The 25,617-nt window shown below is 51.7% G+C and overlaps 8 protein-coding genes and 1 non-coding gene across 9 annotated transcripts; 6 read left to right on the forward strand and 3 right to left on the reverse strand.

Annotated features, from left to right (window-relative positions):
* Positions 1-604: 604 nt before the first annotated feature.
* PV08_01198 (subtilisin-like protease) lies at positions 605-2,269 on the forward strand (the record flags this gene model as incomplete). The annotated part of the gene is made up of 2 exons (XM_016375563.1): positions 605-976; positions 1,151-2,269. The coding sequence occupies 2 exons, from the start codon at positions 605-607 to the stop codon at positions 2,267-2,269; spliced, it is 1,491 nt and encodes a 496-aa protein (XP_016240839.1).
* A 997-nt stretch (positions 2,270-3,266) lies between these two features.
* PV08_01199 (uncharacterized protein) lies at positions 3,267-5,183 on the forward strand (the record flags this gene model as incomplete). The annotated part of the gene is made up of 3 exons (XM_016375564.1): positions 3,267-3,363; positions 3,425-3,718; positions 3,907-5,183. 3 exons carry the CDS (start codon positions 3,267-3,269, stop codon positions 5,181-5,183), a joined length of 1,668 nt encoding a protein of 555 aa, XP_016240840.1.
* Positions 5,184-5,527: 344 nt separating this feature from the next.
* PV08_01200 (uncharacterized protein) lies at positions 5,528-7,785 on the reverse strand (the record flags this gene model as incomplete). The annotated part of the gene is made up of 4 exons (XM_016375565.1): positions 5,528-5,666; positions 5,810-6,859; positions 6,919-7,413; positions 7,463-7,785. 4 exons carry the CDS (start codon positions 7,783-7,785, stop codon positions 5,528-5,530), a joined length of 2,007 nt encoding a protein of 668 aa, XP_016240841.1.
* Positions 7,786-14,995: 7,210 nt separating this feature from the next.
* On the forward strand, positions 14,996-15,508 carry PV08_01201 (uncharacterized protein; the record flags this gene model as incomplete). The annotated part of the gene is made up of 1 exon (XM_016375566.1): positions 14,996-15,508. The coding sequence occupies one exon, from the start codon at positions 14,996-14,998 to the stop codon at positions 15,506-15,508; it is 513 nt and encodes a 170-aa protein (XP_016240842.1).
* Positions 15,509-15,936: 428 nt separating this feature from the next.
* PV08_01202 lies at positions 15,937-16,053 on the forward strand. Its single transcript, XR_001622121.1, has one exon. It is a non-coding gene; the product is annotated as a 5S ribosomal RNA (ribosomal RNA).
* A 492-nt stretch (positions 16,054-16,545) lies between these two features.
* On the forward strand, positions 16,546-19,110 carry PV08_01203 (uncharacterized protein; the record flags this gene model as incomplete). The annotated part of the gene is made up of 1 exon (XM_016375567.1): positions 16,546-19,110. One exon carries the CDS (start codon positions 16,546-16,548, stop codon positions 19,108-19,110), a length of 2,565 nt encoding a protein of 854 aa, XP_016240843.1.
* Positions 19,111-19,180: 70 nt separating this feature from the next.
* PV08_01204 (uncharacterized protein) lies at positions 19,181-21,194 on the reverse strand (the record flags this gene model as incomplete). The annotated part of the gene is made up of 5 exons (XM_016375568.1): positions 19,181-19,275; positions 19,333-19,449; positions 19,504-19,678; positions 19,732-20,628; positions 20,679-21,194. 5 exons carry the CDS (start codon positions 21,192-21,194, stop codon positions 19,181-19,183), a joined length of 1,800 nt encoding a protein of 599 aa, XP_016240844.1.
* A 770-nt stretch (positions 21,195-21,964) lies between these two features.
* Positions 21,965-23,056, forward strand: PV08_01205 (uncharacterized protein; the record flags this gene model as incomplete). Its single annotated transcript, XM_016375569.1, has 1 exon — positions 21,965-23,056. One exon carries the CDS (start codon positions 21,965-21,967, stop codon positions 23,054-23,056), a length of 1,092 nt encoding a protein of 363 aa, XP_016240845.1.
* Positions 23,057-23,686: 630 nt separating this feature from the next.
* PV08_01206 (uncharacterized protein) lies at positions 23,687-25,407 on the reverse strand (the record flags this gene model as incomplete). The annotated part of the gene is made up of 2 exons (XM_016375570.1): positions 23,687-24,119; positions 24,176-25,407. 2 exons carry the CDS (start codon positions 25,405-25,407, stop codon positions 23,687-23,689), a joined length of 1,665 nt encoding a protein of 554 aa, XP_016240846.1.
* Positions 25,408-25,617: the final 210 nt, after the last annotated feature.

Genomic DNA, 25,617 nt, shown 5'->3' on the forward strand with positions numbered 1-25,617 from the left:
GGAGTGTCATACCGCAGCTGTGAGGACCTTAGCTACATAGGCAATAAGTACGCAGGCTGCTATGTGGCTTTGCTACTCCGTACCGCCGGCGTCATTCATTGAAGGTTTCTGGAGTAGTGGAGGCCAGAGTGCAAATAGTGCCTGGTGTAGCGCTGTAGAATGTGGCTGGGGGGCGGCTATCAGCTCATTATTAGGTGTCCGGGGCCTCGTTAGGGGCCTATTGAGCCAGCTGAGCCAGTTGAGCTTTGTCCCCGGCCATACGGAGTACGGCATGTTCTTTATCGGTGGCTGTGGCAACCTTGTCTCGAATCATGTGCACGTGTGGAGTGTGTCTTATCCTGTTTCCGGATAAACGCCATTGCCCACTCTGTGGCATCATCTGAATCAGTGAATCACCTCCTCGTTGCCTGTTATCACTTATCAGGTCCATCCATCCTTCCTCTCTCTCTCTTCTATCACTCCGTCGTCCATCTCCCACTGTCCTCTCATCCTTCATCTCTATCTACTTTCATCGTATCGTGTTATTGTTGTGCTCGTTCATCTCGAGTACAGCTTGTGTTTTTGTCCCTGCACCGCCTTCAAGCCAGCTGCTCAGTCTGTCATCATGAAGGGCCTCGTGCTCTCGCTCCTCCCTCTCCTGGCGGCGGGCTCGCCAGTCCTGGTTGACACCATCCACAACGATGCTGCTCCTCTCATCTCCTCCTCTAACGCAAAGGAGATTCCCAACTCCTACATGGTCGTCTTCAAGAAGCACGTTACTGAGCGTGATGCCTCGGCCCATCATTCCTGGGTCCAGGATGTCCATCTCTCCCGAGAATCGAGCAAGCAAGAGCTACGGAAGCGTAGTCAAGTTCCCTTCTCAGATGACACCATCTTCGAGGGCTTGAGACATACCTACAACATCCCTGGCGGTCTCTTGGGCTATGCCGGCCACTTTGATGAAGATGTCATCGAACTGGTCCGCAGACATCCAGATGTGAGTAATATTGTGTTTCATCGCTTTCCATCATCTGGACCCCCTTATCATCAGGCTATGACCTGAGCCCCATCAGAATAAGCATCTGCTGGTGTTCATGTTTCGAACCCGACTGTCAACTACCTCCTTATCGCCTGTTATCTCACAAAGATTGATGCTCACGTGCCTGCGCAGGTCGACTTCGTCGAACGAGACTCCGAGGTCCATACCCTTAAAGAATCGCCTTCTCTCGAGAAGAACGCTCCCTGGGGTCTTGCTCGTATCTCTCACCGTGATGCGTTGAGTTTCGGTGATTTTAACAAGTACCTCTACTCTGCCGACGGTGGCGAGGGTGTCGACGCCTACGTCATCGACACTGGAACCAATATCGAACACGTTGACTTCGAAGGCCGTGCCAGCTGGGGCAAGACAATCCCGGCCGGTGATGATGATATTGATGGTAATGGACACGGAACCCATTGCTCCGGCACTATCGCTGGCAAGAAGTTCGGTGTTGCCAAGAAGGCCAATGTTTATGCTGTCAAGGTCTTGAAGTCCAACGGCAGCGGCACCATGAGCGATGTTGTCAAGGGCGTCGAGTGGGCCGCCGAGGCACACGCAAGTACCGTCAGTGCCGCAAAGAAGGGCAAGAAGAAGGGATTCAAGGGCAGTGTTGCCAATATGAGCTTGGGTGGTGGCAAGTCGAGACTCCTCGACCTCGCTGTCAACGCCGCTGTTGACGCCGGTCTTCACTTTGCTGTTGCTGCCGGCAATGACAACGCTGACTCTTGCAACTACTCTCCTGCTGCCGCGGAGAAGGCCATCACTGTTGGTGCGTCTACCCTAGCTGATGAGCGAGCGTACTTCTCCAACTATGGTCCCTGCAACGACATTTTCGCCCCTGGTTTGAACGTTCTTTCCACCTGGATTGGCAGCAAGTACGCAACCAACATCATCTCCGGTACCTCCATGGCCTCTCCCCATATTGCTGGTCTCCTTGCGTACTTCTTGTCTCTTCAACCCGCTAGCGACTCCGCCTATGCCGTCGCAGACATCACTCCTAAGCAGATGAAGGCAAACATGATTGCTATTGCAACCGAGGGTGCTTTGGATAATGTCCCCGCCGACACTGCCAACATTTTGGCCTGGAACGGTGGTGGCAAGTCCAACTACTCCGAGATCATCAATGACGGTGGTTTCGTTGCCAACAAGGGATTTTCCCCAGAAGAGTATCTCTCCGAGAAGGCCCATGAACTCAAGGCTGAGCTCAAGCGTGTCGCGGAGGAACTCGAAGCCCTCATCGAGAAGGCTTAAAGGGTGCCTTGATTCGATGCTAGCTCTTACTGCTTGCTCCTTTTGAGACTTGAAGGCACTGAGCGCAGTGGGAGAGGAGTCATCATCACAATACAGTTCTGTTTATCGGACTATATGGTTTGGAGAAGTGCAACGGCCATTGTTTCAAGGAGCATATGGGGGTTTGTTGTTACTAGACCCAAGGGTCTGGGTGCTTTTTACTACATAAGCCCGTATGAATTACTTAGTTGCTAAAGTCTTGCTTCTTCTTCTCCGTCGTCCTGCACAAAGTATCAGCCTGGGTACCTAGTCTTTACGTAACGACTGAGCGACATCGGACATTGTGAGAACTAACGTGTATACCTAGATACCTTATGGTGCGGTGATTGGGGATGGTCTGTACCCCAATCTCTGCCCGTTCGATCAATTCGTATCATGTCAACTCGATCTGCAAAACCTCGACTACTATGTCGGGCACCACTAGACGTCATCACGATCTTCCCAAAGTTTAATGTCCATTGTTGTCATTGGACTACAACCACGTCCCAGGCCCATTCTGAGCCGTCGGCAGGGCAGACCAGACAACATATATGGACAGGCCGATGATGCGTGTTGAGAAGGGTTCAACAGGTTTGATTTCCTTGTGTTTGGTTTGCCCCTCCCTTTCGAAGTACTTTCAACTATAACAACAGCGTTTTTCCTACACCTACCTTTTCTCTTGTTTTTTTGGCCTTGCTTTTCTTTTTCATCCAAGAACGAGACTCGGCTCGGCTCGGACTGGATCCTTTCTTTTTTGTTGGGCACCGTTTGCCCTTGTTTTTCTTGATCTTATCGAGCGTTTATGAACTACCAATCCTTACTGTGATCGGGCTCTACTGGTGGGGAGTATTGCAAGGCACGTAGCTACCCGAGAAGATACAGGTTGAAAGAAGAGAGCTTTGAGAACAAGTTGCTTCCTCCCTCTCCGGAACAGCTCCCTCTAGTTCCTGTCGTGTCGTTGGGTTGTCCCTACGCCGCCATGGGCGCCGGCTTCAGCATGAGAAGAATCATGGACAAGCAGACACAGGTCGTCCTGTTTAGTTCGACGGCCATTGCGCTGTACGGATACGACCAAGGTACGAATGAGTGACTTGTTACTCACACGCCTTTCATTCGGTTCGCTGTAACTCTACCTAGGCATGATGTCCCTTATCAATACGAATTACCACTATTTGTCTACCATGGGCGTCGCGTCCGATTCGCCCCTCGTCGGTGTCATTGTGTCGGTATATTATCTCGGCTGTGCGGTGGGCGCTGTGCTGGCTTCGAAGTTCGCCGACGACAAAGGTCGGAAGCCTGGCATTTTTGCGTGTCTTGCCACGGCGAGTCTGGGGAATTTGCTCATGTTCGTCGCTGGCATGGGGAATGTTGGATCCGACGGGGCGTTGGCGACGATGATTCTCGGACGGATTGTCATGGGGTTCGGTGTTGGTATGTATGGAATTGCGTTGGTACCTATTTTTCTCCGCTGTTTCTGGACGCTCGTACTATCCGTAACAAGAGAGAGGGCTTTACAAAGACTGAGAGAGCTGTTTCCCTGCGGCGTGCTTTTTCTCGTTAGAGAGGGAACAGAGGAACATTTTTGGCTGACAGAATCGCGTATTGGCGGTGATCTGTAGGAGGCATCGACGCCGTCGTCCCTGTATATTCATCTGAACTCCAAGAGGACGATTCACGGGGTACGGCGCTCGCACAAGAATTCCAAGCCAACATCTTCGGCCTGAACATGGCGTTTATCATGAACGTCTGTATCACGCACAGCCTGGGCAAGTTCAGCGAGTGGGCGTGGCGCGTGCCCATCGTCGTCATGCAGGTATACCCTGCCCTCCTCTTCGCGGGGGCCAGCCTCCTTCCGGAAACGCCACGGTGGTGCGTCCTGCAAGACGACACGGAGCGCGCGAAACGGTCCATCGCTCGCGTGTTCGGGCCCGAACAGGTCGACGATCGGATTGCGGAACTCACAAAGGCACACGCACGCGAGCTGGACGAGGGCATGATTTCGTATGCCGACATGCTCGTGCCAGGGCGCTCGCAGTTTCACCCGACCGTGGTCACCGTCATGGGTCAGATCAACCAGGCCTTGACGGGGTACGGCGCCGTGTCGGTGTACGGGCCGCAGATCTTTGAGCTGCTTGGATTCCCGGTCGTGACGGCCGAGTACATCACGCTGGGGAACTATGTGTTTTATTTCATCATGATGACCGGGGCGTGGGTTCTGATCGACCGTGTAGGCCGACGCAGGCTCATGGTCCACGGTGCCCTGTGGCTTTCCGTGTCGTTTGCTCTGCTCACCTTGCTGGGCGGGCTGGTGTATAACCGCGGCACCTTGTCCGTCCCCCTCCTGGCGACCGGCGTGCCCGGGATCGTCTTTCTGTACCTGGCCACGTCGGTGTTTGGCATAGGCTGGCTCGTGCCGCCGTGGCTGATACCGACCGAGATATACCCCAGCACGGCGAGGGCGCAGGGAGCAGCCATCAGCGTCATCGTTTGGGGGCTGGCGAACTTCGCCGTGACTCTGCTCACCCCCATCATGTTCAACAACCTGGAGTATTATCTGTTTCTGGTGTTTGCGGCGACGAACGCTCTCGCGGGTCTGTGGACTTACTTGTACTGTCCGGAGAGCGGGAACAGGACCTTCGAGGAGAACCAGGACTTCTTCGCAGAAGCGAAATACGAACGCAGTTGGGTCGTGTCGCGGGTCAAGAATGGCGAGTACACTGTACTACCCGGTCGGGTGGATGAGTTGGAAGAAGAGGAAGTTGTTGACGATGAAGCTGTTGCTGGTGGTGGTGGCGGCGGTGGGAAAAAGAGGAAAGAGAAGAGAAAGAAGCTCAAGATCAAGAGGGACGCTCATCAGGAAACGGAGCCGTTGTTGGGGAGAGCCAGTATAAGTTGATTTTCAGAGAGGGTGATCGTCCGTAATAGTACTACTGCTTGAGCCGACGACCCTGCTTGAGACAGCTCTGTGGTGGTGAGGGCTCGTAGGTCGAGACGCACGAGGCACATCTGCCAGACATACTGCACAACATTTGTAAATATTCATGTTGCAAGCTACCTGAGGTATATATACTTTTTTTTAGCGGCATGTGCCGATGATAGCATCGACCTTCATTATATTGTTTTGATGATCTTGATAGTCATTCGTACACAAAGAAAGTCGCCGTAAACGCCCCTATGACAAGCTGTCTGCTCGATGCCCTCGTTTATCAAGGCCCACACCCGCCAGAATTGCGTTCCTGTTCACGAGCAACAGCTCGAGCCATTAGTTGCACCTTCGGTCAAAATCGACGCCTCGTTCTTGGTCGAAGGTACATCGATGGCCGGATTCTCGGCGAAGAAGTCACTGGGTTTGATGGCGAGCTGGTAGATTTCGACGGGCCTGAAGAAAATAACGGCGCTGGGTCAGCAAGGAACTCTCGTGGCGTCACCGTGGAGAACGAGCGGTATCCATCTGGGATAGTCCGGTGAAGGTGGAGGGAAAGGAGAAGGAGATGGAAGGGAGAAGGCGGACGAAAAACTTACATGACAGGCCAGTCTTCGACACGAGGATTGTGCGTCAATCCAAACACATTCCAAATCACAACGTCGTCATTTTCAACGTTGTCCTCGCGTTTGACCATGTCTGCTACTCCGCCGATCTCGTGGGTGCTCTGCAGCGTATACCGACCGGCAGCGTAAAGTTCGCCGTCACGGTGTTTCGTGACCCAAATGTGGTGGTGGGCGAAGAGGGCTCGTTTCGATTGCGTGGAGTCCGGGTCGGCGAGGAGCAGCTGCGTCGCGGCCGGCGCGAACTTGTACGCGACGGGCTTGCCACTCACAGGGTTCGTCTTCCCGCTGTTGACGATCTTGATGATCCGGTTATCCATGGGTGCCGCGTCGAGGTACTGGCTCTGCGTGATCGGGGTCTGGCGGACTTCGTAGTAATTGCCCTTCGGGTTTGTTTCCTTGTTCATGGGCACGCGGTGGGACTCCTCGCACACCACGGTATTCGTGTACCCGTCCACGGCAGGGTCGATGCGCACGCAGAAAATGTGCTGGTGGTTCTGGGCCAGAACGCCGGGTGAGACGACGTTGCCCCAGGCGCTGCTCTTGCCGGGGTCGATGTTGACCACCGACACGATACCGGTTGCGCGTGTCTCGACCGTGATGCCGCCGGCTAGGTCAAACTTGTATGCAAAGACGTATTCGTAGTTGGCGAGCGTGATGATGAACTGGACAACGAGTTCGCGGTTGCGGGTGACAACAGCACGGCCGGTGCGCCAGTTGGTGTGTTTCCAGCCGATGCCGTTGTCTTGTTCGTGCAGGCAGACCACGTTCGGGGAGACCTTGGGCGTTCCGTCGGGTCCTACGCTTGCGCCGTCAAAGTACTTGATCACGCCGAGACAGTCGCAGCCTAGTGAAAGGTTGTTGGCGCAATTACCAGCGCCCCCGTCACCGAAGTCAAAGGCTTGTTTGCGCGGGAACGCGCCTCGCGGATCGGCATATGGCACTGTCATTTCACTCATGCTGAGTCGGTGCATGACGCTACGTCCGGCAAAGTGGACATCGTGAATAGTCGCGCCTTCTCGAGGGCTGCAAATCGAGCCGGTGGTTAGCCTTTGACAACTTTGGGGGGTGCTATGAGCGCTTACTTGAAGCCGACTCTGAAGCGCCAATTCTGCCATTGCACAAGCTGTCCGTCGATTGAGAACGACGGACCTTCAGGTTGCAGAACATTCAGTGGCTTCAAGTCCTTTCTCGTACCGTTCTTCAACAGCTCGGGGACATATTCGGCCGATGCGCAGTGGTCGATGATGTTCTTTGAGTGTGTCTTCGCGTCGAGGGCGTCACCTTTACCGCCTGTCGCGAGACGATCTATGCGGACAATTTCTCGCTTGTAGAAGTCCAGGACGGGGATGAAAGGGAGTGGATAGGCATAGAAATTCGAATCGGGATTTTGGGACCTTGTGTCTTGAGCAAAGCAAAGTCCCTGGAAATAGCGGCGGTTCTCCTCATCTTCTGACATGCCGCCGTATGGCCACGGCTCAATGACAATTTCGAAGCCTTCTGGTAATGTGAACTCTGCGCATACATCTTTGAACAGCTGAGACGTCTTGCACGTCTCCACTAGAACGTCGAACTCGTCTCTGAAGCGCTTGAGTAAGCAAACAGAATAGAAGGAAAGGGAGAGCATACAATGTCAATCCTGCGTGCTGATTCTCCCCGACAATCGAATGGGAGATTCTTTTCCTGTCGGCCAGGTCTATGACGGACTCGTGGTAGTGGGGGATCTTATCTGCTGCGATAACATCGTACTGTACCAGAGCTGTTCTGTGAGGCGCAGGTGCTGATTCTCCTGCATGCTCGGCGGTCAAGAACTCGACCAATTGAGTTTTGGGGGGCTCCTGAAGATAAATCTCTCGAAAGCTAAGAACGGCATCTGAGTGAAGGCCGGCCACAATGTCCCGAGCGAGTGTGATCTCTTCTAGAGAGAGAAGATCCAAAGGGTGAGGAGCCATTGTCACAGGTAGGTATCTCTTCGCAAAGTGAGAAACAAAGAGAGTGAGTTACCAAGGAGTGGTTGGAGGACAAGTATAGGGACAATACTGTTCTTATAACCTGGAGTGCTTCCGCCACTAAAGAACCGTGCCTACCCTAGCGCGGGATGATCCCTCACATGCTTGTAGCCGTCTCAGAAGGGATGACAAAGAGTTCTAGATAGAAAGTTTGCGTAGATAGGGCCTACACGACGATGGTCCTCTGCATTGGGCGCGACGACCTTTGCCGGCTCGAGTTTCCTCTCTGGGAGTTATGATCACGAAGCGTGCACATCTTCTTTCATGACACGGATAAAGCAGGTCTGAGCGGACTGGCCGCGGAATCCGAGAGGCATTCGTTGATAGGCAGCGTGTGATGGACGAATCTCCTCCGAAACTATCAATAAGCATGTCCGCAAGTCCGTCGAAGATATCCGAGTGTAAGGAAAAGTCAAGTGAACTGAGTCTTAAACCTTCACAGGGAGCGAGGATGATAGACAAAGTTGATAGGATGATGAAGAAGAGACGTGCCGGAACAGGTGGCTCTAGAGACAGCGCGCTATTGCCGTTGATTGGCCCCTTTCGGAATGGTGCGGAATGAATCCTAAGCGAGCGTTTTGTTTACTTCCGCTGCCGTTCACACAGCACCTCAAACGTGAGGAGGACCTTGTGTATGAAGGAAGAAAATATCCGAGTAGTGGCATGACCCGGCGGTGTAAGGACAATGCTTAGAGCCAGTAATATTGATGGCGTGGCTAGAGGCCTTTCATCGAGTTTTGCACGCTGACAGCTTACATTACAGAGACCGCGAGAGAAGTTTGGCAAATCATGAATCCGTATCCTACCGCTTGCAGTGTACCTCAAGATTATTACCTCGATCCCTACTTGATAACACGGCAGAAACAACCATGCTGCGGTGCATTCTTCTGAGCCAGATACTGTTTATACACATCATCTCCCCGGTCATGTCAGAATCAGGAGTCTGCAGTCAATCTATTGTAGAAGCACTACGACTGTGTTTGAAGCAGACCAACTCACAGAATGGTGGTGATGCAGTGTATTGATCACTGGAAGTGTTATGTTGGCTGCTTTTCAATGGGGCGATAACTACACAGGCCAAGCTGATTCAGAAATGGCATTGTAGTCGCCTGAGAGACCTCCTGCGCTCTCATCGAATCTTGCACTTTGACCAGGTAGAAACCTTGCTGCGGAAAGTGTGCTGGTTAGAGGACCAATTCGGTGTAGCTTATTGCACTCTCTATCGGCGTCTGGTGCTTTCAGTTGATGGTTACTTTCACTTTCATGACATGTGGCACTCTTTGACTACTGGGAAGGACGTTCGTGCACAGTTGGACGCGAGACCGCGTTGGCAGTGCAAATGCCCACCGATCTGTGGTCCTGGCAATGTGCAATCACAACCCAGTGCCTCTTGACTCGGGTCGCTACGTCCCTCCCATGGCGGATAAAGCTCTTCATCTCTTCTTGCGCCAACCCTGCTTTAACACGTAGTCTTCACCTTTGTTGTTGTCCTCGCACCAGCTGTACTGCAATAGTCAAAATCAAAGACGTGGAACTAGGGCCTTCACTCTTCCCACAGATTTAGGTGCGTTTCCGGCATGAGCATGATTTCGTCGTTCCAGCGTCGCACGTCGTCCTGCTTGTCGTCGGGGACTTCCGGGGTCCGGCTGATCCGTGGAGCCTGCGAGGCATGATGTTATGCAACACTCAGTTCTGGGCGATGTCTAGGGGCTAAATTTGATGTATTGACGAGTCTGACCTCCCTCTCTCGGAGAGAGATCCCTATCTATTATATAGGCAAAAGGAGCGTTGCGAGGGAGGGCTTTCTCGCCGTCGCACAACGCGCCGCTTGGAGTCATCCGCCGCCATCGGGCGGCGTTCTATCGGGCGACGTTCTAGACGGAGAGAAACCCTCCTTGTGAAGGCCGAGAATATAGTCATATATGACTAGAGACAGTGAATTGATGGTGTTGCAAAAGTTGTAAGGAACGTGAGGGCGTCGGCGGTCCGCCGGAGGCGCTAAGGCGCTAGGCGTGAGTATTTGGCTTGTAAAGACGGTGTTGATCGCGCCCGCAACTCAGCCTAGTCCAACACATGACGACGTAGTGCGAATTGTTCTTTCGAGGAGAGATTCCGGGGAAGTCGGGGCATGGCCCAGAAGTAGGCCGGGGATCATGGCTATGCTGGTGTTGTTGGACTGGGTCGGCGACCTGAGGAGAGGGAGACATGGCCGTGGATGCCAACTGGGAGCTATGCGGTGTAAAGGCCATTGTGACAGAGGCGCTTGAATCAGGCTACGCAGCACAACGGCTTAAAACTAACTTCGCAAGCTGATAATCTGCCACGGTCACCGATCAATGATAAGCCTGCGGAAGGTCATATCCTGCAACAATTAATACCCTCATACGCATCGGCTTCCTTATGGTAGCTCTGCGATATTTGTGTCCCTCAGACGAGAAAGTTCTGCTTCTAGTTCTGCAATACGTTCGTTTTTGAGTTGATGCCCCATTTCTTCCACACCAAGCTCGACTCCCCTTTCACCTTCAAGTTCAGGCCGGTCCATCTTGTTTGGAAGCTCTGGTGGTAAAGGTCCTTCGGCAACATTCCCATGTATCGCTTTGGTAGCCTGCTCTCGAGAAAGTCTGCGATTCCGCATAACCAAAAGACTAAGACCAATTAAGAGAACGAGGGCCAGCGCAACGCCAATGCCGATACCAGCTTTTGCGCCTGTTGCAAGTCTGGAAGATCCTGTTGACGTAAGAGAAGAGGAGGTGCTGTTCGATACTGATGTCGAGGTAGGCAGCGATCTGATCTGACTAGTGGCTGACGAGAGCGTTGCATGCTTTGTCTCTACTGGCAAATCAGAAGTTTGCCAGTCTATGAAGATGCCCATTCCTATGCTCCAAACCGTGGTCGTGCCGAAATTAGTGGTTGTGAATACTGGCGAGTCGATATCATCTTGAAACCAGCCGGTGTAGATGAACAACCCATACGAAGACTTCCCACATGGGCATCCAGATGTCGCAAGACTTGACCAGGGGACATTTGTGCAGGGCCATCCACTTGAGTGATCTTATATTAGCACGAAATAGTATTTCAAGCATCTCGCTCTTATAGAGTGACACACCTTGGGCAGCACACAGCGCTTGTAACCTGTCCAAAAGTTGTCTCGCAGGCAACACTATAGCCCACGGGGCATGATGATGGGGCAGGAGAGAATGCACTGGCCGTGTGAAACCCGGATGGGAAGCATTCTTCTCGTAATGGGCCAGTAAATTGGCTTTGGTCAGGATAGATTGCAAGATCGCCTTCATATAACACAAAAGATGTTGGAGCGCATGATGCCGGTGGAGTGAAGACCGTAGTTAGAGGTACCGGAGCCTCTGACGTAATGGGAGCCGTTGCCATGGACACAATATTCACACAGGAAAGACTGTCCGACTGGTCTTCTGTTACAAGTATGAAGCATTCTCACAGAGAGCTGCGATATTTATGAAAGGAGGTGCAGCATTGCCGAAAGTTAGGAACCTGAAATTTCAATGGTCTTGTGCTCCAGGAAAGGAGGAAGAGATTCCCAGCTGAAAAACGTAATGTTCAGCTGGTACCAGGTGTGGCCTTTGGTGTCGAGTTCCTCACCACTGACAGGATCGGAAACTCTGGCAAGGATGAAACTAAGCTCACTTTTTGAGAAGCTATGTAGGACGGGGCTGGCCCAAAGGGGAGACTAAGCATATGGCAACGAGCTTCGTATGCTTGGTATTGCTTAGCCAAATTGGTGGTTGCTTGAGTGGTGGGCGGCGGTCCAATTAGTGCATGATAATAGAAAATAAAGTCTCGTATTCGGTTCGCAAGCGATATCTGAAGGTCATCAGGCCTTTGAAGGCCCTTTGGATTACAGCGCCACTAACAAAAAGCCCAAGAGTAGAGTATACTGGCTGCGGCAGTCGATAAGAAAGGGGAATCTAGAGCCATGCACTGCTCCGTGAGGGAAGGGCGCGAGATGGAAATGCTGCCCTCCTCACGGCCCGGGCTCAAAGTTCGGTCTCTTCGCTTCGACAATAAAGAGGTGGACCAAATTACAAGGTGACCTTGTGCCTGTTCGGCCGTCAAGGTCATATCAGTATCAGCAATATCTGGCTCATCTGTAACACAAACTAAGCTACAGAGTGCCATTGCCGGAAGGAGCACTGCAGTTCGCCAAGAAACGACAATCGGCACAGCCATTGAAGTTCTCTTTTCCTTATCAACGTCCTGTGTAGATTCGCTTTTGTTGCTGACTCCGCCGTCTTCCGGAAGGGGTGTACTTTCATCACAGGAAAATGGGGCAGAAACGCATGCGCCGTTGTATTCTCTATATGAAGTCAACCGTGGCAATCAAAGCCAGATCCAAATTGGATTGAGCTTCAGCCGAGTCGGTCGATATTTTATCCTGAGCCCAACGTCAATTACTTCCTTTCATCTTTTGCTTTCGCAGACACCTCAGATCCCAGCGTCTAAGTCCCTAAAATGCCGGGTTTCACAACAGCCACCAAAGCAAGCCCATACCAAGCTCGACGAACAACCGTACGTGCTTGCGTCCGGTATTCCCAGTTTGCGATGACGAACCAGTCCCGGCACTAGTAGTAGCCGGGCCTCCAGTGGGTGGGAGATGTTGGACCCTCAGAAGAGCTTGCAGGAGTCGCTCCTGAAGAGATCGTTGTACTTCCAGAAGAGTCAGCGGGACAACAACTCATATCCTGTCGGACAGTATGAGTCCGAATTACAGTAGGCTTGGGCTTGTGGCATGCATTCGGAGCCGCAGCTTGCCAGGCCCTGAGAGGCGCAATCAGCACTCTGCGCAACGTCAGCGACGTGATGCATTTACCTCTGCAGCGATGGGAATATCCATGGCTTGTTCAAGATCGGATCTCAATCGATACGTGGCGTGAGCATGGAGGCGGGTAGCTTACAAGGTTATACTTTTCCACACAGGCACAACTGCTCCCCGAGCAGTGACAGGAATGGAGGATGCTTTGGCAAGGAGTAACGCCATCAAGACAGCGGATACAGTTTGCAGAGGTGAGGACAACGCCAGAGCCGCAGGTCGACTCGTCGATGCTCGTGCCTATGTCGGGGAGAATCTGGTAGATGGAGGATTGCGCTTGACGTTTGTTCAAGGGTTGGAAGGGAATCAAGGCGAGGAAGGGAGCGGGCGTTGATGCTGTCGTTAGTAACGGCAGAAGATTGAGGATGAAGACGATGATGACCATGTGGGTGCCATTGTCAACATTCAGGCGATGGACGAGTTATGTTTTGAAATAAACCATCCCGCCGGTCGACCGTGCTTTGTGAGCGGCGGTGGTCTTCTCAAGTAAGATACCTATTTGAAAAATCCCAAAGTGCTGCTAACCCTTGGCCTAGTGACTGGAAATGGCCTGATACTAAGGATTTACACCAGTTCAAAGGTAGTCTATGACCGGAGCTTCGAACTTGAGGGGAAGAGAGTCGCTGTAATCGGAACCGGGAGCAGTGGCATTCAGCTTACCGCGAACATTGCTCGCGTCATGGACAAACTATACACGTGGGTCAGGTCTCCTACTTGGATCACGGCAGGTTTTGCACAAAACCACGCCGGTGAGAACGGGGAAAACTTTCCATGTAAGTTTTCTCGCCTGAGGACGGTTAACCGAGATTTTCCGAATCTGACGTGAAATGAATCTAGATTCTGAAAGATAGAAAAGGCGATTTCGAGAGCATCCAGACGAGTATCTGGAATGCTGTAAGATGATTGAAGACGAACTCAACCAGAGATTCAGCAACACACCAGAAGCAACACACCAGAAGCAACACACCAGAAGCAAGACAAGCAAGACAAGCACGACAGGCAATGACTCTGATCTCAATTAACGGCCTGCGCTGGATAGTTCTCTACGAACCAGATGAAAGAGCGGCTTTCAGGACGAGAAGACCTCATTAAGGCAATTGTGCTGACGGAATTTGGGGTTGGATGTCGACGCCCAACAGTAAGTTTTCCCGCCCAGTTTTGAACTTGTAACTACCTAGGCTAAGCGTATATCATCAGCCTGGCAATGGGTTCCTCGAGGCCTTGACTCTTCCTCAGGTTCGCGTACTTACAAAAGAAATACAAGGTGTAACGGAAAAGGGGTTCCTTGACTCCGATGAAGTTGAACATGAAGTGGATGTAATAATCTGTGCTTCAGGCTGAGAATAACCCGAGATTCTTGCTTTTTGCCTGGCAGAACAGTGCTAATATTAGTTTTGTCCAGCTTCGACACCACTTGGGTATCACGATTTCCCATCATAGCCAATGGTATAAATGTTCAAGATCTGTTCAAGGGGAAGCCTCTCTCTTACATGGGGATAGCGATACCTGAAAGTGAGAGCACACAACCGCTCTTGAACGTACAGGATGCTGATATGAAAACAATTGCCCAGTCGCTAATATTTTACTGGCATCGGTCCGTATGGTCCTCTGAGACACGGGCCTTTCTTGCCGGTCGTGGAACTGGTTTATAAGTATTTTGTTTCGGTAATCAAAAAGGTCCAAATGGAGAACATCAAGTCAATCAAGCCGTGGAAAGTCATTGTGGAGACCTTTCCTGAGCAAGATGATAGAGCCACACAAGCCTTGGGTCTAGGGAGAGTGTCGCATGCGTTGCGCATTATCCGGATGTCTCTTCTAACTGTCATTAAGGCCAACGTCGAGATCAGCCGGTGTAAATACAACTGGACTGCGACTTACATGTGACTCAACAGTGGTCTCATCGGGTAGCTGTCGCAAATAGAGATGAACGCCTTCATGACGGATTTTAACTTTCTGTCTCGGAACATAATGTGCATTCTCACGAGAACATACCATCCGCAAAAAGTCCCAGGCAGAATCATCTACGTTGTCAAGTAGTGCTAGTCCATAGAAAGATATGTGAGCCTCACGGAGGGGGAGGAAGGAATGAGTCGACAAGGGATAGACGAAGAGCATCTCACAAACGCGTGGAAAAAGAGGGGTTGGGTTGTCCTCCCCGTAACGTGTCTGGAGTCTATTGGATCGAAGGGTCCTAGGAATACTACTGGTACATAACCAGGGTAAGTTGGCAGTGTTATGAGGATATAATCTATTCTGCGCCTCGGCCTCTTTCGACTTCTTATGACACCTGTTGGGTTTTTGACTGACACCATGTCTCTTCTTGTCGATTCGAACAATAGACCCAGGCATACATTGAGAGCCCTGTGGGACGTTGCCCAGATGGAGGACGCGTCAGAGTGGGAGGTTCTCTCATTCTGGCGGTATCTCCTGAGCAAGCACGCATTCGAAGAAGAGTACTGGATCGTCGACCATGGTATACGCTATGTCGAACAAGGAAACGAAAACAGAATCGCGGTTCTCCTCTGGCACGAAGCAAAAAGGGGCGAGTCAATGAGTGAGCAGAAAGAATGCGAAGATCAAGCCCTTCAAGCTTGTCAAGAATATCTCCAACGGCACGCATGGCAAACCGAGCTCTACGCAATGACCACACTTAGGACAAAGGCCAAGATATGGTCATATGACAAGATAGCACAAGTATTGGTTGCTCTGTACGATGATCATTACGTTGAAGCAAATTCAAGCGAGGGTATCCAACTCAAGATGTGTTTCGAAAGAACTAAAACCTACGCCAGTCGCATGGCCCAAACTTGCATCTTGAAATGAATGAAGGGAAAGGCCAAGTAAGCCTAATCAAACGTAATGACCGTTGGGTGTTGACGACAGTCAGTGTTGCAATGCAAGCCTAGCAAAATTATGAGCGGCACAGACATGAGAGTCGGAGTATCCGGGCTTTCAAAGGACAAAAACATCACTCCTCTCAAACCGTCTTCGTCTTCAATACCCAAGAGGAGATGGTCTCGGGTCCGATTACGGTCAGGCCGTTCGTCGAGCAGGGAGAAGGAAATCCTTCAGTCCTTACACTACCCGACAGCGATGAAGAACCAATCCCAATCCGTGGGCGGGCAGACCATTCGTCGAGCAGACAAAGGCGAGTGGATAGCAGATTGAGAATTATGATTATTGATTAACCATGGTCAAATATCCAAAAATACCACAGTTCATATAATGAAAAGTTGGAATTGCTTTCGCAATCGACCATAGGTTGTGGAACAACAGGGCTTCCCGTCCGCTCAGCCGTACTTAAGCCACAAGCCGGTCAGTTAGTAGTTGCGTCGGTGACGAGCAGCGAATCCTGACTGTTGATCGTTTTTGTTTTTTTTACCATTTTGAAAGTTGGTTAGGTCAACTGAGCGTTGTCTTTGATGACTCAATTTGGTGTTCTTTTTGTAGCCTTGCGCTGATGAAAGAGAGAAAAGAGAAAAGAGGAAAGAGGAAAGCGGAAAGAGAAAAGAACACCGCAAACCGAAGATGAGCGGGAAGTTGATTGCAACTCTACTGCACCGTATCTTCTAGGGCGACGCAAGTGGTATCTCAAGCGCTTTCACCTTGGCATCAAATCTCCCGAGGGTCTTTTGCATTTAGATAGATGCATACATGTACGGAGGACACATGTTTCATTATCGTGTTGCTTTTGTCGTCTTGATCCAGTGTTAAGACTTTCGCACTTACACTTCTTTCAGAAGAACCTTATCCTGGGGATGCCATGATAACCTTTTAGAGCCAATGGGCCAGACTTCATTATCAAAGCAGGGAAGTGCTGTCAGGAGAGGAGAACGGGGCCTATTCCCGCCCAGATCACCATGGCCTCGGGTGTCCATTACCGAAGGGCGTCGTTATATCTGGCGAACGTCCTCCTTATAACATCACTACTCATATTTGCTAAAGGATTTTTTCCGCATAAAGCCTTCTTGACCGGCCTTGCAACGTGGTCTGAAGGCCACCAGCCAAGACCAGCTCCTTTCGATCGAGTCGTGTTCATGGTGGTTGACGCCCTACGAAGCGATTTCGTTTACGGCAATGCATCACATTTTGCGTTCACACAAAGCCTGATCAGATCTGGCGCCGCACTGCCATTCACAGGCCATGCGAGTGCTCCCACCATCACGATGCCCAGGGTCAAGGCCATCACCACCGGATCAGTACCCAGCTTCGTCGATCTGGTCCTAAACTTCGCCGAGTCCGATACGACCTCAACGCTGAGAGATCAGGACTCTTGGCTCGCCCAGATGCGAGCAAAGGGTAGAAACCTCGTCATGTATGGGGACGATACCTGGCTCCGGCTATTCCCAAACTTCTTCCACCGCGCAGACGGCACCACGAGCTTCTTCGTCTCCGACTTCACCGAAGTCGACAACAACGTCACGAGACACGTTCCTTCCGAGCTCCGGAATGATGACTGGTCAGCCATGACCCTGCACTTCCTCGGCCTCGACCACATAGGCCACAAGACGGGGCCCAAAGGTCCCAACATGCCAGCTAAACAAGCGGAAATGGACACGATCGTCCACGAAATCTACACTGCCATGGAGAGTCAGGAACATATGAAGTCGTGCCTCCTGATACTTTTAGGGGACCACGGGATGAACGAGGGCGGGAACCACGGCGCGTCTTCTCCAGGAGAAGTTTCTACCGCCCTGACGTTCATCTCTCCCAGGTTCAAATCAGCTTTCGAAGGCCAACACAGCCCGGTCCACGATGCACACGACTACAAATACTATGACGAGGTCGAGCAATCCGACATCGTCCCGACGCTTGCAGCACTGTTGGGGTTTCCAATTCCAAAAAACAATCTTGGCGTGGCCATCCCACGTCTTCTCGAGCTCTGGACAGTAGAAAGCGATCGATACAATCTTCTCTACGAGAACGCCGAACAGATCCACAGGATAGCTCAAGCTACTTTCCCGGCAGCCTTTGCCCAAGCACCTCCTGACTGCTCAACGGCCAGTGGAGACGACGCCTCGGTTCTAGCATGTCTATGGTACCAGGTCGAAATAGCGCATTCGGATCGGACAGCACCCTCAACCTCGATACCCAGTCTGACGACGTTTCTATACAAGGCCCAAACGCTCCTCAGCGGAACAGCGAGCAACTACGACCTCACAATGATGCAAGCGGGCATTGCCCTCGCAACACTCGCATTAGGGCTATGTCTCCCCAGCTTCATCCCGAGCCTGTTGCGCGCTGGCGTCGACGGCGTAATGTTGGGGTTCACGATGCTAATGTACACCATTACCATGTTCGCCAGTAGCTACGTCGAAGAGGAGCACCAGTTTTGGTACTGGATTTTCAGTGCCTGGCTCGTCGTCCTCTTCTGCAAAGACGCACGGTACTCTTCATCGCCTTCTATTCTTGGGGGGCCAACCGGGACGGCTCTTGCTTTCATGTTCCTCCTCGCTACTAGACGCTGGCGTCAGACAGGCCAGAAATACGCCGGCGAGCCCGATCTGCTCACCGAGCTCCTGGTCCCGAACTCTTGGGTCCTGTGGATTCTCGTGATCCTCACGTTCGCCCACCTAGCCCGGAACTTATCTCGTCGCGTCGTCAAGTGGATGGAAACTCGACAAATGAGTCTTCTCCCCGTCCTCATCTCGATGTCGGCGTTCTTATTCAAGATTGCCTTCACCGCGGCCGACGCACCGGAATTGCTCAGCTCTTTCCCAGTTCTGAATCCACTCGTGGTCTTCGTATCCCGATACCCGCTGGTCAGTCTGGCGCGGATCGTCTTTCTAGGCCTGGTGCACCTCCTGGGCTGTTCCATCTACTATGAAGCGCCGTGGCAGGGAGTAGAAAACCTCCGAGGGTTCCTCGACGCAGCTCAAGATGTACTCTCACTGTTCCTGGTAACGCAGTCACGTACCGTCTACGTACCGCTATACCTTTTCTTCAGCATGCAAGTATCCTTGTTGAGACGTGGACGACAGTACAGTGTGAGCGAGATATCTATCCTTGCACTCCTCGCGCAGTATGCCTCATTCTTCACGTTCGGAGGCACAAATTCTATAGCCACGATCGATTTGTCAAACGCCTACAACGGAGTCAGCGGATACAATATCGTGGCTGTGGGCGCGCTCACGTTTGTGAGCAATTGGGCTGGGTCAGTGTGGTGGGCCTTCGCGGTGTGTCAGCTTTATAGTGCATCACAACTTCGCGAGGGAGGTATTGGAATGATGATGACGACCATGGCCACTTTTGCGTGTGTGCACACTTTGGCGGTCATGGTTGCTTGCATGGTGCTCAGGGAGCATTTGTTCATTTGGACCGTCTTCTCGCCCAAGTATCTATACACTGCGGCTTGGGTCGTCGGGCAGCATACTGCAGTGAACATGCTGGCTGTTGGAGGTCTTCTGTGGTGGCGTCATAGCTGAAACCAAGTCCCCGACGGCCCGTGGTTGAGTACATCTGGGTCCATTATTGATTATTGTAAAACTAGGAGGCTCACCGGATCCCGTTCTCGGTCCGTGAGACGCAAAACGCATCGAAGAGGTGTCCTATACCTTCGACATCGTCGATAGATGTGACTTTGGAGACGTCTAAGGCACGTTAGAGATGTTACAGTCAGCATATACCTAAAAAGAGGTGCAACATACATTGATCCGGTCGAACAATGATGGTGGCACCGATATCTGGGTCGATGCCGTATTTCTCGTACGCGTGGCCGTGTCCCGAGTTATAGCTTTCGTCGTCGACGAAAGTCTTGTGTAAATCTGCGTTGTCATCAGTCTTTCACATTTCAGATTGTTACGGATCATATCTCTTACCTCTCAATTTCCACTTGCCAGAGACTGGCCAGAAATAGTCCGGAATCTCTTCCTGTTCCATCTCTACTCGTGTGCCGCTGAAGACCACGATTGGCTCGATGAAGCTGTCGATGTCCGCCGATGGTGAAGTATATTCACGGACTGGACCTGTAGAGGACTCTAGATACTCGGCAACCTGGGAGTAATGTCAGAGGCTTTCCCAGAGGGACTGCTTTGGCATGCAAATACCTTTCTCAATCTCGCAAGAGTTTCGGCCTGTCCAATCTTTCCTGCAAACAACATCACCCGCCATCGGCCGTCTGCCTTGAGTGCTTGTACCAACGGCATTGCTTTCGCATCACAGAACCGCACGACCTGCGCATTAGGGAACCTCATACCAACAACTACATTCTCGGCTAGGCTCTGCCTGCTTCCCGCTGCAGACGTGACGCTAGAGTCCTCGTATTTGGCAGTCAAGCCTGCAGTATACCGGCCAGACTTGATAAAGGCTTGTCGGAATTGTTCTGGCGTCATTTTGCTTTCCTGACCGGCTTCCTTCAGAGCGAATAGCTTGGTGAACCACCTGTCGAAGTCGATCAGGTCGGCAGCAGTTTTACCGCGTTCGAGATTATACGTCGTCAGCAGCTCGGAGGTAGCTTTCCCTTGTAAAATCATACCCAACTTCCAGCCGATGTTGTATCCGTCTTGTAAACTGACATTCATCCCTTGTCCGGCCTTGGGTGAATGTGTGTGAAAAGCGTCGCCTGTGAGAAAGACCCGGTTGTCCTTGGTAAAATGGTCCGCGAGTCGCTGACCTATACAATAACATGACCACCAGTATGTCTCTGAGAATTCCATGGAGAACGGGCTGAAGACTTGCTGTGCCTTCCTGTGTAGGTCTTCGAGCGTCACTTCTTTGACGTTTGTGCCCGCTGGAAATTCAATGTAGAAGCGCACCAACGACCCTCCCTCCCGGGGGATAATTAAAATCATACCGGACTCCGAATGGACAGTGGACTTTCGTCGGATGTCTGGAAAATCTGTTCGAGGATATATGTCCATGACGCCCCAAACAGCATCTGTTGTATCGCCAATCATTCGATACCCGAGAGACCTGCGTACCATGCTGTGGGCGCCATCGCAACCCTATATCATTGCCATCAGAGAAGACACGAGCCGAGTATAGAGATACTTACCAGAACATACTTCGCTTTGAAAACTTCCTCCTTGCCATCTTTCTCTGCCACCACGGTAGTGCAATATGAATCGGGGACTTTGGCCAGTTCGGAGTCCACCTCAACGGTCTTGACAGTGTACCCATAGTCAACCTCCTGGCCGTTCGCTTTCCGCATTGCTTCCAGCAGCAGGCCGTTAATTCTCGCCTGGTTCAAGATGACGTGTGGCTGATGACTGAGGCCGGGCTGGGTATCTGCCGTCCGTCCCTTACGATGGAGCCCACCCTTGCCATCTGGGGACCAGAACGCCACCTCGAGCACATGATATGCTTCTCGGAGAAGCTCCTCGGCAATACCGAAACTCTCAAAAACCTCGACAGTTCGACATTGCACCCCGTCAGCTTGACCCATGGTCATGGGTCCAGACCGTCGCTCCAATATCTTCACGGACTTGATACCATAGATCGACAACCATAACGCAGCACAAAGACCAGCAGAGCCGGATCCGCAGATAAGTACGTCAACATTCTCAGTCATTTTGTGCACAGCGTGTCTCGCTCGCTCCTATGTGCTGAACTGGCTGTGAACCCAAGAGGTGAGATGGCTCGCGGCAGACGCTGGTAACATTTATACTTGGATTTCGGACTATCCGCACCAACGAGCAGCCGAGTTGTTTTCATTCATCAACGAGATAAAAGGTCGGGACTTACTTACGGCACCGTTGTCTGTCTCTTTACCAGCACCTTTGCATGGTGCCGAGCTCCGTCACTGGACAGTGATTGGGCATCCCCGCCTCATCTCTCGCCCAAACACTCTCCAACTTGCGGGACGATTCCGGGACTACGGCGAATTGAAGAGATGCCCAATAGGGATCCCTCCTGTGCCGGGATGGTCCCGGTCAACCTTGGGTAAGAGTGATGTACTGAGATGGAGGACAGCCGCACTTGGCTTTGAAGGGTAGTTGACGCTTCGTGGGTCCAGCAGTCGCCTTACCTGGCTCTGAAGACGTGGTAGAGACCGTCGTATCTGTGCTCCGTAACACGGGAAAGAATCCGAACTAATTCGATGCCATCGAAGTGAGAACAGGACAACAGCGGAATGTACCCAGGCGCCAAGACCTGCTCACCACCTACGTCAATTGCCGGCAGAATATTTGCATATGCGACGAGTGCGCCACGTCCAAACTTTTGGCTTAAGGACTCGCATTTTTTGATCGTGATTCCCACAACGCAAAACACCTGCGACACCGCAACGAATGCTGATATCAATGATGACGTGAGTGACTATTGGTTCTCAGACCGGCAGACATGCCCTCCGCCATCTCTCCGCCGAGCTCGGGACCCTCCATACCTGCCTCAGCGATGCCACTGATCTCACCCAACGCCCTCCTCTACGCGCATTTGAGACAGAATCCTCCGAAGCGTCCCTCCAATCGGGCCCCTTCAGAACCTCGGCCGATCCAGCTCAATGTAGGCTCACTGACCCATTGCAATGGGTCTTCCTTGGTCAAGATCGGAGCCACAACAATCGTATGTGGTGTCAGGGCCGAAATCCTTCCAGTCAGTGAAATTCCTAATTTCAGAGTAACCAAAACCTCCTCGTCATACAACCCAACGGCTCCAGTGGTACAAGATGTTCGCTACCAAGACAAATATGAAGAAGAGGAATATCCTGCTCTTCGACTTTACAATCTGGTGGTCCCCAATATTGAACTGGGGACTGGCTGCACGCCAAAGCATCCCGTCAATGCTCCCCCTTCCGTGGAGGCCCAATCCATATCTCAACGTCTCTTGTCGACACTCTACTCCTCGCAACTGGTCAGGACGGCTGACCTTGAGATATCTTACACCCCACCTACCGAAACCCAAGATATTGAACTTGGCATAACCGGCGACCCACAGCTGAAAGCCTACTGGACGTTGTATATTGACATGATGTGCATCAGTCATGGGGGCTCGATTTTCGATGCAGCATGGCTAGCGCTGTATGCAGCTCTCAAGGACGTTAAACTTCCACGGACGTGGTGGGACCCGGATTCGGAACGGATACTGTGTTCAGCAGATATTAGCGACGCGCGTAAGCTGAAACTGAGAGGCATGCCGGTATCGAGCAGCTTCGGGGTGTATCTTCCAGAAGAGCGATTACTCAACGCAAATGGCGGCGGCGGTGACTACTGGATTCTTATGGATATGGACGGTTTCGAGGAGGAAGTATGTGAAGAGACTGGAACTATCATCGTGGATGTTCGCGGGAAAGAAAAGGCACTGTCGACAGTGCGTGTTGAGAAGAACGGCGGCTCCGCTATCGATGTTGAACAACTCGCCAAAATTGCTGGTTTTGCCGAAAGAAGATGGCATCAATGGAAAGATGTCCTAGATAGCACCTTGGTTAACACATGAGCTGCAGCTCCCTACACTTGTACACTGTGATGACAGCAATGACGAAAAAAGCATCCAAGCACAGACATGGACACGCGACATAATGATGGAGTGGTTGTACGAGGAACCATCATCAGCAAGGCAACGGATCACGATAGCGACCTTTGGGAACATTCGTTGACTATTGGCGATTGATCCGAAATTCCATCCAGACTTATCAATGGTACTGCTATTGCTGTCATCGCCTGACGCAACGTTAGCGTTCTCAAAAATTCATTGTTGATGACGGTCGACATTGATAGCGCCCAGGACATCGACCTTTCAGGCCCCATGCTGCGTCCTGGTGCGTTCTTGATACCATATCAAGACAGGCACAGCGTTCTCAGGTATGTCGGGGATGTCTGTGCATGAAGGACGACCACACGACAATGCCAGGATCTACAGATTATGCATACGCACGCTCAATTGTGTAGTCTAATACCGCCACAACAGGTCTGGACAAGGAAGAAGGCTGGATCTGTTCTTCTCTGTCTGGCTCTTTGATTCCACTTGGCCACCTTCCAACAACAATAGCACCACGCTGTCAATTGTAGATGTGAGTGCGTACGGCACAAGACAAAAATAGAACTGTTATTTTGCAGTCCACGATTCTCAGCCTCCTGAACCTGCAGCTCGTCCGATTTCCGCCTGGTCGACATCCCAAAGCCACTCCTTTATTGACTTGAACAAGACACGGGAGAATGCTGGAGGAACAGCGTTCCCAATCTGCTTTCTCCAACGTGTCACTGCCCGGCCATGCAATCGGAAGGACGGTGGAAAGGTCTGCAGCGCTGCCAACTCGGTCACAGTGTATTTTCTCCAACCATCTGGGTGGTAGTTATTGCTGCCGCCGTTTGTCGTTACTGTCCCAGCAAGTCCATTCCAAGGCAACGGGCGCTTTCGTACTGCAAAGCCATTCACAGGACCTAGGTGCTGGTCAGGCGGCAATGTGATATGTCCAATAGCCTGGTAAATGCTGGGTCTGGGTTGCAAACCAGGTCCATTATGGGTAGGGTCAGGAAATGGAGGAAGTCTTTCGCCGGGACTAGGTGATTACGTTAGAACCAAGGTCTTCCCCCAGCGTATTTCAGTGGTACGTACCCTGCAGCGATCAGAATCAACCTCGTCCTTGATTGTGCTACTCCATAGTAGACCATCTCGACAGATCTCCACACAACGCTGTAACCCAGCATCTTGAATGTTTGGAGCAGCCACCGGAACCACACTATGTGTTTGTTGTTGAGAAGCCCGTCTGTTTCCTCTAGGGTCACAATCCGTGGCCTGAAAGCCTCAAGCAGATCTCGGACTGTGATGAACGTTGCTTCATTTAGCTCGTTCATCGTCTGATTTGGCGTGGTGTTCGCTGGAGAAAATGGCTGGCATGGTGGGCTCATATGTGCAATGTCGATCAGTGTTGATGCTCCTTCCCCAGACGCATATTCTTTGCTGAGTCTCAGGAACTCGGTGACCCCCATGTTGAATATGACTGTACCACGTAGGGCAAAGTTCTCTGCATAGGTGTTCGCCGCAGGGCAATCGTGGTCGAGAGCAAGAAGGGGCGACAGACCTGCGTCAACTGCGCCCTGAGACGCCCCACCAGCACCGCTGAAGAAGTCGGCGAAGACATAACTGTCGGAATTCGTTCCTGTTGGTCCAATGTCACTCTTTCCTCGGAATGATGTACGAATCGCAGAGGCTTCTGCTCGGAGAGAGGGCCAAGCATGGAGCCTGGTTTCAGTCTCATCTGCTTGCTCTGGACTGATGACTTGGAGCATTCCGCTTTTCTGCTTGTTGAGGCGCCCGCCGTCTTCATTTACACCCAGTGCAACAGCTCTTCTATAGCGACAGAAGAAATAGTCAGAATTGGACTTGCTGCGGTGTTCTCTGATGACGCTTTCTGGCAAGTTTGTAAAGAGAATGTCGCAGAACCTGTCGATCTCCTGAGGGCTGCATCGGACTTCGAGACCTTGTTCTCTGTTTTGCGCATCTAGCCGTGTCACCCAAACCAGCTCTCCTCCCTCTCCAGAAATCATCATCTCGCTCTTGACGGCGTTATTTGGCAACACCAGACGCCTCCCAAGCACGTAGATAAGACGGTTGTTGACGGTCCCAAGTGAAGTTATTCTGAGGAAGCTATCATCACGCAGCTGGACATTCCAGGAATGAAATCCAATATCCTGGAGTCTGACGTCCCTATCCACGACCAGAACCTTCTCAAAATCATTGCTGTCGTCTTCAATAATGTATGGGGTTTCTTCTGTATCACCGGCACCCCCAAAACCTGCCCCATCATCAGGCTCATCCTCTGTGAGGTCAACTATTTGATGAGACATTGTTGGTTTTGCTCCCTGTTTATTATCTTCTTCGTCGACCGTCAGGAGCTCGGAGGCCCTCCTTCACAACTCGACCTGAGATGCAGAAGGGTATACCGTAAGTCCGCGGCAAAGGGCCCAATGGATATGCTTTTGTGTGGAGTTGTTCGGAAGGGTGTGTTTTGTTCTTCTCAAAATGTTCAACGAAATCTGAATACTCAGGTCAGTGGC

The sequence above is a fragment of the Exophiala spinifera genome (assembly GCF_000836115.1).
Source record: "Exophiala spinifera strain CBS 89968 unplaced genomic scaffold supercont1.1, whole genome shotgun sequence".
Classification (NCBI taxonomy): Eukaryota; Fungi; Ascomycota; class Eurotiomycetes; order Chaetothyriales; family Herpotrichiellaceae; genus Exophiala; species Exophiala spinifera.